Raw genomic sequence first — 12,053 nt, 5'->3', positions numbered from 1 at the left:
CGGCTCATGGCCTAAAGGAACTGTTTTTAAAACCTTGCTTGGTCTTACAGCTAGCTCTGCTTCTGGTTGTACAAGACCACGCAATATTGACAGTACGAATGATGGAAAATCTATGGATGGTAAATCTCTTGTCTGAAATGAAAGCAGTAAAGTTAATTCGTGTCAACTGCAAATTGTACCGATCACCAGGAAGATATCAATAAATTTCTTCTGTCAATAGAGTGAGAGAGACGAATATCCAAAAATTAAATGCAAATCCGACCCATCCGGGTTTACAAATAAGTTAAGTTTTTTTCAATTCAAAATTTGAATAAGTACTGTCATTACCACCTCTACTATGTTTTTAGTGTTGATAAAAATGTCAGTGAAACAAGGATATTTTTTTTAGATTTTTTATCATTTTCATGTTAAAATCCCCCGTCACATTCTTGTTTTTTTGGAACTTCATCTCTCTCTCTAGTTTTTATAAAACCCATTCAGGAAAAGTCTTCAACTTCAAGTTTTTAAGGCCTTTTTTCACAACTTTAGTTGGATTTTTAAGTCTAAGCAACCATTGTTATCAGTGGTTTGAAGCTTTTTCTGCTCATATCTTTTAGAGTTAGATTTTGTTTATTTGTTAAGTTTGTAAGTGACAAAGGGTACACTAAGAAAAGAAACTACAAGTCATACTAGTCTGGTACATATGGTAAGAAAGTTTGTAAAAAAGCTGTAACTTTCCCATTCTAATGGAGAATATATAGAAAGTTAAGAAGAAGAAGTTCCTTTTCAGAGCAATGGGAGAAATGGGGCTATCTTAAAATCAGCAAAAGTTAGAGATTTCTACTACTGCTGAACTATGAAAAGTTTTGGGAAAACACAGAAGGAAGTAGTGGTTGAAGAAGAAAAGAAGAAGAAATCCCCAACTGTTTGGTTTTCTTTGAAGAAATCTTTACAATGTAAATCTGACCCAGCAGATGTTTTTGATCCGAAAACAGCTAGGAATGGTAATTTTGATAACAATCAGAATGGTGGGTTGGCTTCAATCTTGACAAAGAGGACAAGTAGGTCTGGTTGTTCAAGATCTATTGCAAATCTCAAAGATGTTATTCATGGAAGTAAAAGACATTTGGAGAAACCAATTTGTAGTCCAAGATCTATTGGGAGTAATGAATTGATAAATCCATTAGCACATGAAGTAATTCTTAGTGATTCTAAGTGTGAATTGAAGATTACTGGTTATAATGGAGGATTACATGAAGGAAATGGTGGTGGTGGTTCTGGTTTTGTGGGTACTCTAACACCTGGTACACCAGGTCCTGGAGGAACTTATTCATTTAAAACCCCAACAAGAAAATCTTCTACTTTTTACTCTGATAAAGAAGGGTTTGGAGGTTCTGCTCCAAAATCCAGAACTTCTCTTGACATAGATTCTAATGGGTCTTCTTCTGTTACTTGCCATAAATGTGGAGAGAAATTTGGGAAATGGGAAGGTTTAGAAGCACATCATCTCTCCAAACATGCAGGTATATAACTTCCCCCCATAATCCTTCCATTATTTTTTCCTCTGTTGATATTTTGATTTCTTAGTTAGTCCCACTGTTAGTCTTGACATAGATTCTAATGGGTCTTGGGTTTTTAATCTTGAACCATATTTTGTGTTAGCATAATTTTGGTTCAACTCTCTGCTGGTTAGTTTAAGCTCTAGCTTCCTCTATTTGTTATGTGTATGCATAGTTGATGTAATCCAAATTTAAGCCTTCATTACCATGAAACCAGAATCAATTTGTGTAAGGTAGTCACTAGATCATTCAACACCATATTAAGGAGGTTGGGTTCTATCTTACGCTTTCGGTTTTAATCAGCTCACACTGTCAACTACTAATTGATATTAGCTCATCTTGGGTCTCAATTTGTATGAATTGCAAGGTCTATTGTTCTTTAGTCACTAGTATAGTATCTGCAGTTTCTATCTGAGTTTCTTGAGTATGAATTGAAATTTGTCTTTCTTACTTTTGGTTTCGGTTCGCTAAAGAGTCTCTTGTAATCTCTTGCAGTTACTGAACTAGTGGAAGGAGATTCGTCTCGCAAGATAGTAGAAATAATTTGCCAAATAAACTCATTCAAAACCGAGAATAATTTGACAAGAATTGAGAGGGTTTTGAAGGTCCATAATATGCAAAAGACACTAGCTCGGTTCGAAGAATACAGGGAAATGGTGAAAGTTAAGGCCAGCAAGCTCCCAAAAAAACATCCTAGATGTCAAGCTGATGGAAATGAACTGTTAAGATTCTATGGCACAACATTGGCTTGTTCTCTCGGTATGAATGGTTCATCCAACCTCTGTGTATCAGAAAAATGCAATGTATGTAGGATAATTAGACACGGATTCTCCGTTAAAAAGGAGGTTAAGGGTGGTATTGGTGTTTTCACAACTTCTACCAGTGGAAGAGCTTTTGAATCTGTTGAGCTTTCTGAAGAAGAAAACTCATCTTTGAAGAAGGCTTTGATAGTTTGTAGAGTGATTGCTGGGAGAGTTCATAGGCCACTGGAGAACTTCCAAGAGAGACTTGCTGGGCAGACAGGGTTCGACTCCTTAGCCGGAAAAATGGGTCCTTATTCAAATATTGAAGAACTCTATTTACTTAACCCAAAAGCTCTACTTCCATGCTTTGTGGTAATCTGTAAACCCTGAACGAATGCTGTTTCGAATAATTTTTTTGGTAAATCTCTCTCTCTCTCTCTCTCTCTCTCTCACATGTCTTTAAAAGTCGTCATAGTTATAATATTACTACATGCATAGCCTGCATCAATGTTTCGGCTGACTGCCATTTCAGAAAAAAATTCCATGTTTCTCAAGATTTGGTATGCAATGTACAAAATGGTGAATAGCTAAAGTAGGATTTTATGATGCTCATATTTCTACACGGAAAAGAATGACCGTACTAGTTTTAAAAGAATGAGGTCTATAGATACACAAAATGCAAGAAATATATATAAGCTTGCACTCGTTTTATTTGCATACAACATGGGATAGAAATCCCGAACAGATTTAATCATTTTGCTCTCTAGAATACGTGTAACTTCTTTTGAACGATGCATACGTTAGGCTTCTGAATGCATCAAGCTTGGCCTGTCTGATAAAAACTACAAAACAGAAATGAGAGAGTTGAAGATCTTATTGTTTTTCACTGAAGTAGTTATTTTTTAAAAGCTTCATGTAAGGTTACCTCAATCTTCAATAAAGCAGTGGCGGTTTGACGCTCAAATGGATCGATTGCCAGAAGTATTTCCATCAATTGCAATGATGCTGGTGGGCAAGTTTTGAAAGTCTCGACTATGCATCGTTTATATGGATATTGGGGCATGAATAAGCTTTTGTGCAGAAGGTTTGCGGTTCTCCAGTATGCTTCTGACGGGGATCCACAGAGCTTGAAAATCTGGTGCAATTGCTCCACCTAAATAACCAGCGTTGAAGGAAAAAACATGAGAACTGCATATGAGTAGATTTCATGATAAGAGTTTCTAAATTCTTGGATTTCAGCATGAATTATTCAAGCAAAACTAAGCAAGAGCAGAGATAGCCAAAAATGAAAAACAGCACAAATAGGACTTACTTGTGTACTCCCGGTCATGATTGGCTCCCCAGTCAATAATTCACCAAGAACGCAACCAGTACTCCATAGGTCAATACCTACACCGTAGTCTGTAGCGCCCAAAATAAGCTCTGGAGCTCTATACCATAAATTGGCTACCCGATTACTCATCGGTTTCTTATTGTTAGGATCAAAGAACGAAGCTGATCCAAAACCAGCAATCTTGAGTATTCCTTTGTTGTCAAGTAAGAGATTTGATCCATTAAGATTACGATGTAAGACTCCCAGGCTGTGACAGTGCTCAAGTCCAGATAACAATTGAAGCATAGAAGACTTCACCTGCCAATGTAGAAAAAACCTTACTAGCACTCAAAACAAAGTAGAGAAGTTTGCACATGAAAATACCGAGGAACAACTTCTTTGGCATTTACATACCTGAGTCTCTGTAAGCTTAGTTCCACCACCAGTAGCGAGTTCAGATAAATCATGTTCCATATGCTCAAACACAAGGTGTAATTCATAACACTTCTTATTCTTCGAAGATACTACCAGACCTTCTAATTTTATTACATTAGGATGGTGGTCCAGCCGGCGCATGATTATAAGTTGTCTAGCCATTGATCTTAAACTCACAGAATCCGATCTATCGATTTGCACCTTCTTTAATGCCACAATTTTACTGGTCAAATTGTCTTTAGCTTTATACTCGGTGCTTCTGGCTCCCCGAGAAATCTACATAAGGAGGAGATGGCTCATTGAACAACATACACAAGCATTATAATTGTTATATGGCAAGGGCACTTATGTTTCTTCGTTGTATAGATGTCAGGGCATTCATTTTCTAAATTCGGATAAGAAACCCTCCAGTGATTCCTTAGGTGGTATGCATTTATTCGTGGGGTTCTAAAATTGCCTTATGTGCAACAAAGCAATTCCTCTCTGTCCGAATGTGCAACTTAGGCAAGATCTTGGTTTGAGTCAGCTAAAGAGTTTGAAATGCTTGACTCAAATATTTTACTACCTTTTCCTATAAATTTTTGCAGGACAAAAATCAAACGAGTTGCATTCAGCTAATTCAGAGTTTGAGGGTATTTTTTAGTACTTTTTACTAGACATTTAATCAAATTTAGAGGCCGGGTTACCTGATGAAGCTTTTCAAAGGTGTGAGCTGCACGAGGAGTCCAGCCATATATAGCCTCAGAAGCAATAGAAACAAGCCAAATAGGCCAACCAGCAGCAACCTGTTCTCCATGCAAACCGTTAGTTACATTTTTACTCACCCTAGAGTTTGTTCTTCTTCGTGGCATTCCCAATAGATAATCTTGATTATCATCTATTCTTTTCTGGTTCTGATATCGATTTCCATTTTCAATAACATCTAAAATCCTTTTACATTTTTTGCACTCGATTTCTTCCGCTTGATCCTTTTCCTCCTTGATTGCTGTTTTTGTTGACGATGATGGAACTGAATAGCCAAAACAGTTTACTCTAGTAGTTTCAGGTTCCGGTGAAGGATCATCATTTTCAGAATCTTCCTCCGAATCAGGCCTGAAATATATTGTATTAGTCATTATATTTCTCCCCACTGCAAATTAAAAATTCCGACCTCCAATTTTGAATTCCATCTACAGTTTTAGTTTTAGAAGTTATGTTCGAACTGACCCACAAATTTTGTTTTCAACAATTGCATTAGACTTTTCAGTTCGAGTCCACTGCTCACGGTCTAAACTTTAAATTCTGGGCAGGCAAAGTCCTTAAATCCAGTGAGCACGCGTTTTCGTGGGGCGGTTTAGTAGGCTCAACCAAGGATAATCAAAGTTTTGAACCAGAATGCTGCGTGGGACCGTGTTGTGCTCATATAGGACGTCACTCAGTGGAGCATCGACACACCAGTATTGATACCGTGTCCGTGTTAGACGCACGGCGGATACACGACGCGCGTGGGACACCGACACGACACATGTGTAGAAATCTATACTCCATTTTCGTAGTTTGGTAACCTAGTGTGTCAAGGAAATCAGTATAATAGTTAATTTTTCTATATGTGAGCTAACCTAACGGCATAAAATTGAGTTTTTTCATGTATTTGCATGATTAATGTATTTGATATATTATATCAGTATGATCTTAATATATAGAAAAACCATTTTATTAATGTATATATAAACGTGTCCGTGTCCTGATGATTTTGGATTTTTGCCGGTCCCTGTGTCCGTGTTGTGTTCGTGTCTCGTGTCAGTGTCCGTACTTCCCAGACGTCAGTGCTTAATTTGTCCAGGACGTCAATGCTTATTTTGTCTGATTCAAGCATGAAAAGGATCTCAGCTAAAACCTGTCTGCGGACGTCAATGTAAGCTTCACAACATTCCTGGTTAACCAACTGGACTCCCAACCTAGAGAGATTCTACACCAAGAAATATTTCGAGAGGGGAATCAACGGACGATCACAACACTCTCAGCATTTGGATCATGAATGGGCAGAAGTGGGCTCCTTGCTTTATCTCACATGGTGTGTGATTCGGGAGAAAGTTTCAGTCAATTTATCTTTTTCGCCCAACCTATAGGTTGCGGGTTCAATTCCCATGCTAATTGTGACTAAAAAAAGCATTGCTGATCGAAATCGGAAGTTGACATTTCCAATATTTCGCTTTCGTTCAGAAAATGCTTACCGATGGACCAAGTCTGATTGTGATAATCATAGAAATACGTAAAGGTTGCATTATGAAAAAGATTATAGCTCATCACTCAAAATACTATTTAAGACTAATAGTACACCTATTACAAAGCAATTCCTTATCCAGCACGATTTTTATGGATAAGGTTCCAAGACTTGTGACTAACTTGCACAAGGGTGAGCCGAACTCTCACCGGGAGGATTATACTGACATTTACCCTTGTTTTTACCTCTTCCTTTCGCTGAGAATATTCTTTTTGGACATGAAAAGTAATCATAAAATTTACTGTCAACATGGAAGGAGACAAGATTGGAATCCTTACCTGATTGTGTGGAACAAGATGACAATTTGTCAATAAGATCTTTATATCATGTAATGATCAAATTCATGTTAGCTTGTTCGATCGTTTCATTGATGAATGCACCAATTTTTTCAAGAGACGTATGAGTATCCTTATGAACCCATATTTGTGACGGATTTTCTGAGTTCTTCTTTAACCGATTTTGCATACTACCTTTTTGACTTGTTCGAATATTCGTGGACCAAGCAGAACTGACATTCCTAGAAGCAAATGCCTGAACATGTTTGTTAGAACATTGCTAGGTCGAACCCACAAGTGTTGCTATCTCAAGATTGTTGTTAGTTGTCAAAACTATGTCTTGATTTCTAGTCCATAATTAGTTGAGTCTCGGATTAGGATAAAAGATGTAGTTGAGAAACGGACATCACGGCAGTCATCATTGCGTTCTACCGTTTGAAGGCGAAGATCAACCGAAACTTTTGGAGAACTTCCTCAACAAAAGGTAAGTGAAGACTGAACCACCTATTTCTAAAGTTATATTCACCTTTGTATCTTTGAGACGTTGTCGTGTAACTAATTAGACTATCGTAATCATAACAAGAATTTAGAGTCAAGATTCATCTTGTAATTAGTCCTCAAAATATGAGTAAGCTTAATTAACATTCATACTTGATGAATTTCGGTTAAGAACAATTCATTGTTCACAATCAAAATCATGATTCAAGATTATCATTCGAAAATATCCTGGAACTGTGATATGAGTCATTGATGTTATTCAAGAATGTTTCGAATCCATTTAGAGATAAATATAGAACTATTCTTAGATTCAAAGTTCATCTAAGGGGGGATATCAGAAAAGGTGGAGAAGGAATCGCCTAGATCGCTAGCTGATAATCCAACATCTTTATCAAAAGATACTTCTTTTTTGGGGAGAAAGATAGAGGTATACTCGATCAGAAAAAAAAACTTAAAATCTAATATCTAGGCATCTTGATCAGCTGTTAAAGCATATCTTTGAGCTGAGCTGTTAAAGTATAAAATACTAAACCATGTTTAAATAAAATACACTCGAAAGACTATATTTTAAATAAACTGGGGGAATATGTAGATGACATAATATAGCATCTACCAAAAAACTGACAGTTGTAAGGTCTTGGAGCTCAGCACCGAGATAGAGTTTAGGCCGAGATAAAGATGACAAGTCTTCAGCTCGAGTATGGCTTGAAAATAACAATATAACCGTTAGAGCGCTGCGGCCGAACTCGCAAGCGTTTCTATCTCAAGCTTGTTTGTCTTTAGGTGATCAAAACTATAAGTCTTGATTTCTAGTCTACTTATAGTTATGTCTCGGATTATGATAGAATGTGTAGTTGAGATTTAGACTTCATAGTGTTCATCGATCGAAGACGAAGATCTACTAAGGAGAGATTGGAATAACTTCATCAATAAAAGGTTATTTATGACTCAGAAGTCTATTCAATTCTATCTCATATATCTATATAGACTTTTATGTTATACATTTGATATTTGGAGTTGAGTTTAACTCGCTTATCTATTTCTCGAAATATGTGTTGGAAAGCTTTTTGCTTTAGCTACGTTCATCATTATTCTTGAAGAGTTTAGTTGGAAACAATTTATTTGTTGTAAACTAAATAATAAGTCAAAAGATGATCATGTGAAAATTGCCTTGAAACATCTTACATGATTTGTGTGAGACAATCATTTGATGTCGACTCAGAATGTTTCGTATTGATCATTCAATCACTTGAAAATTACTTATAAGATAATAGTTTGTATGAGACAACTATTGTTGTCTTCTAAGGATATTTCAATGATTGAAATGGGAGTTTAGAACAATTAACCATTGTCTGGATATAGAATAGTATGCATACCAATATGCAAACTGTTGAGGTATGGTTCATGTCCGGGAAGTAAGTTTGCATACCAGTATGTGAACGGTTTTAACTGTTAAATTTCGGGAACCAAGTTTGCATACCAGTATGCGAACGGTTTCACATGAGTTCGGTCCGAAACGACAGTATGCATACCCGTTTGCGAACTGTCGTACATGACCAAAGTCCAAAACTTAAGTTTGCGTACCCGTTTGCAAACTAAGTTGGTTAAAGTTCTAAAATCGGTTAAATATGATTTCATACTCATGAACAAATACATTTATATATTAAGGAATGCAATCTTTCTAAACCGTGGCTAAAATGTTCGTGAATTGATTCTTTTGAATCAATCCGATTTTGTTTCAATTGTGTCTTGTATACTTCTATGAGAATATAAACAACTGAACAACTCTATGAATAACACAATTAGACTATTTGATTATCATTTGATCTAGAAGTGTTGGATGAATGTGGTTAATACAAAAGTGTTCATATGGCTAACTTTGGTTAACTGTAGTTGAGCCAACTCAATATACACGTTTAGGTACGGTTACCGATATCTAAATGAAGGTATATTTCATTTGTGTGTAACAAGCTAAGACCATATAATGGTGGAGAGATATTCTTTGGTTTAAAGCAAACTTATCTTGAATATTAAATCAGGGTTTCCTCTAATGGTGAATATTGATTGCTTTGTTTCTAAGCTTTCAAACCCTGATTTGAAAGACTATATAAGGGAGAACTCTAGCAACTGGAAAACCTAATCCCCATACCTTCTGTGTGATACTAGTTGCGTACTAGAGTCGATTCTCCTTTAACCTAGGTTTTTCCTAAAATTATAGGTTAACGACTTGAAGACAATTCATTGGGATTCTGAAGCCAAAACCAACTATTTTTTGTGGGCTGATCTTACTTGTTCTATCGTACTGAGCACTATCTTCTCTAAGATTGGCTCGAGATTTATCTCCGATAGGTAATATATAAAAAGTAATCACAAAGCTCTTGGTTTCATTCTTTGTGATTCCACAATAAATTGTTCTACTACCATATAGTTAAGTTATTGTGAGGTGATTAATATTTCTAGTTTGTTCTTTGGGAATATAAGACCGGATTATCAATTGGTTCCTATTCACCTTGATTTATCAAAATACGGAACAAAAACTTCGTAGGTATTTCTGTGGGAGACAGATTTATCTATCAGAATAGACTTTTTTGTGGGAGACAGATTTGTTTATAAAGTCTTCGACTTTGGGTCGTAGCAACTCTTAGTTATGGGTGAGATCAGCTAAGGGAATCAAGTGCGTTGAGTCCTGGTTGGATTCAGAGGCGTAAGGAACGCGATTGTACCCTAATATATGTGAGACTTGGTTAGGCCTCAACTACATTCCAGTCCGAAGTTAACTTGTAGTAGGCTAGAGTATGTAGCGTCTTAATATAGTGTGGTGTTCAAATCTGGACTAGGTCCCGAGGTTTTTCAGCATTTGCGGTTTCCTCGTTAACAAAACTTCTGGTGTCTGTGTTATTTTTTTTCCGCATTATATTTGTTTCTATAATTGAAATATCACAGGTTGTGCATAGTTCAATTAATTGGTAAATCCAACCTTTGGTTGTCGATTGAAATTGATTAATACTTGGACATTGGTCTTTGGTACGGTTCAATCAGGCTCACAGATCTCTATCTGTTTCTGTTCGATTGCAGATTGTATTAAGAAATTGAGATATAACTCTTGGATGTATTTCCTTGATTGAGTCCGATTGTCTAGTTGATTCTCTTAGAATTTATATTGGAGTTAGTCCATACAGATTGTCAAACGAAATATTGGGTGTGGTTGTTAGACCCCCGCATTTTCAATAACCAAGAACGAGACATGTAATATCGTGACATATGTAAATACATGATTTATAGAGCAGGAAACAAAAATAAGACCAAAGGATATCAGAAGTCAAGATCCGGAGATCGATAAGTAATACAAAGTCCAGGTCGAGAAGATAACTTAACATCAAAGTAAAGTAAAGATAGATCATGGCGTCGTCTCCACATAGAAACGAGTGGTCCCATATTATACATACATTTAGTGTGATTCATCCGCATGTAACAATATATAATCCCAAGAAACTAATCTTGTAACCTCAGATATTGTATACAGTCTAATTTGATCAATAAGAATTATAATTTTCTATGTTATCTCTCTTAATTCCTTTAGATCTAATTCTATTAATCCACCTAAACGGCAATTGGTAAATCACAATTGGACAAGAACCAAGTAATCGACAGAGAGAAATAAATGACTGAATCAAGTCAGGAGATCGAACTTAACAAATAATCTGATCATAATCTTGCGTGTTTGTTAGGATTCCTAAATTGAAAAATACGCATCTTCAACAGTGTCCATATTTTCTTTGAAAAATCATATTAAAAAAAGAGACGGTGCATAATTTCTATCTTATTGTCAAAGAAGTGACAATTGAGGTTTCCATTTGTAAGGAATCTACCAAGTCTGTCCCCTGAAGATGCTATCTAAACACGCATCCATACTTGGCAAACACTTATCCTTCCATATTGTGATATCTTCACAATTAGCAACTTCCCAGCAGCTATATTGCTTGACATGCTTGAGACCTTCAGAAATGCCTCTCCATATCCAAGATCTATTAGCAGCAGTTGTTCCATGAAGAGGATTAGCTTCATGGAAGTATATATTTTTTTAGAATTTTCACCTAGAGATCATTGGAAGATGTGGACATCTTTTAGGCTAACTTAATTAGCAAAGATTTATGACATATCAGTTATCTTTATGCCCATTCCTCCTTGGAATTTTGGTTAGGCTATACTATCCCATATTTTACTGTAATCACCTAGAGCATTTTTCTTACTATTCCACCAAAACCTTCTTTGTATTGTATGCATTTGTTTCATAAGGTTTTTTTGGCATAGGAAACACAACTAGATGATGGGAAGCAACGAAACCTATGACTGTTTGTGTGAGTATAATTCTTTTTGGATGCCTTAGGAACTTTCCAAGTGTGAAGCTTATCATATCGAAACTCTTAGGAAGCCCTCCAAGTCCGCATCTTAATATTCTGGATAAGTAAAGGTACTCCCAAATACTTATTACTAAGTGTTATTTTCTTTATTTGTAGAATATTAGCAATTTCATTCTTTATAACATTGGGCACCTTAAGACTGAATGCCATACTAAACTTATCAAAGTTTACAGATTAACCAGAGTAGAGGCTGAATTTCTCAATAATTTTGTTAAAATGTCTAGCTTCTCTAGGTTATGCCTTAGTAAAAATGACAATCATCTGCAGAAAAAAAGTGAGACACAACAGGGCTTGTAGTGGAAATTTTAAGTCCAAGAATATTAACACAATGTCAAACATGTAGAAGAACTCTAGAAAAAGAGTTCATGCATAAAATAAATAGGTAAAGAGACAATGGATCTCCTTGTCTCAACCTCTTTGAGTTTTAAAAGATTCACCAAGTGAACCATTTAACATGATAGAGGTGGAGACAGTTGTCAGGCATTGTTCAATCATATGGCACCACTCATCACAAAATTCAAGTTTATTAAGAGTGAAAATCAGGAATGACCACCTTATCCTATCAAAG

At 36.1% G+C, this 12,053-nt stretch overlaps 2 protein-coding genes across 2 annotated transcripts; one reads left to right on the top strand and one right to left on the bottom strand.

Annotated features, from left to right (window-relative positions):
- The first annotated feature begins 376 nt into the window (after window positions 1–376).
- Window positions 377–2,702, top strand: LOC113319644. The gene is made up of 2 exons (XM_026567890.1): window positions 377–1,502; window positions 2,034–2,702. Exons 1-2 carry the CDS (start codon window positions 836–838, stop codon window positions 2,669–2,671), a joined length of 1,305 nt encoding a protein of 434 aa, XP_026423675.1. The 5' UTR covers window positions 377–835; the 3' UTR covers window positions 2,672–2,702.
- A 159-nt stretch (window positions 2,703–2,861) lies between these two features.
- Window positions 2,862–5,203, bottom strand: LOC113319643 (probable serine/threonine-protein kinase At1g54610). The gene is made up of 5 exons (XM_026567889.1): window positions 4,715–5,203; window positions 4,008–4,304; window positions 3,594–3,911; window positions 3,207–3,434; window positions 2,862–3,123 (listed from the first exon to the last, which is right to left on the bottom strand). Exons 1-5 carry the CDS (start codon window positions 5,141–5,143, stop codon window positions 3,082–3,084), a joined length of 1,314 nt encoding a protein of 437 aa, XP_026423674.1. The 5' UTR covers window positions 5,144–5,203; the 3' UTR covers window positions 2,862–3,081.
- Between the last annotated feature and the right edge of the window lie 6,850 nt (window positions 5,204–12,053).

The sequence above is a fragment of the Papaver somniferum genome, chromosome 10, assembly GCF_003573695.1.
Source record: "Papaver somniferum cultivar HN1 chromosome 10, ASM357369v1, whole genome shotgun sequence".
Lineage (NCBI taxonomy): Eukaryota > Viridiplantae > Streptophyta > Magnoliopsida > Ranunculales > Papaveraceae > Papaver > Papaver somniferum.
Note: the sequence above shows the minus strand (reverse complement) of the source record. Positions and strands in the feature narration are given on the sequence as shown.

What these genes read in the sequence shown, in the direction of transcription:
- LOC113319644 (XM_026567890.1), top strand. Translation starts at nt 836, where the DNA reads ATGAAAAGTTTTGGGAAAACACAGAAGGAAGTAGTGGTTGAAGAAGAA. An exon ending in TCATCTCTCCAAACATGCAG is followed by an intron (nt 1,503 to 2,033) that starts GTATATAACTTC and finishes AATCTCTTGCAG; the next exon opens with TTACTGAACTAGTGGAAGGA.
- LOC113319643 (XM_026567889.1), bottom strand. Translation starts at nt 5,143, where the DNA reads ATGACTAATACAATATATTTCAGGCCTGATTCGGAGGAAGATTCTGAA. An exon ending in CTAAGCTTACAGAGACTCAG is followed by an intron (nt 3,912 to 4,007) that starts GTATGTAAATGC and finishes CTACATTGGCAG; the next exon opens with GTGAAGTCTTCTATGCTTCA. An exon ending in TCATGACCGGGAGTACACAA is followed by an intron (nt 3,435 to 3,593) that starts GTAAGTCCTATT and finishes CTGGTTATTTAG; the next exon opens with GTGGAGCAATTGCACCAGAT.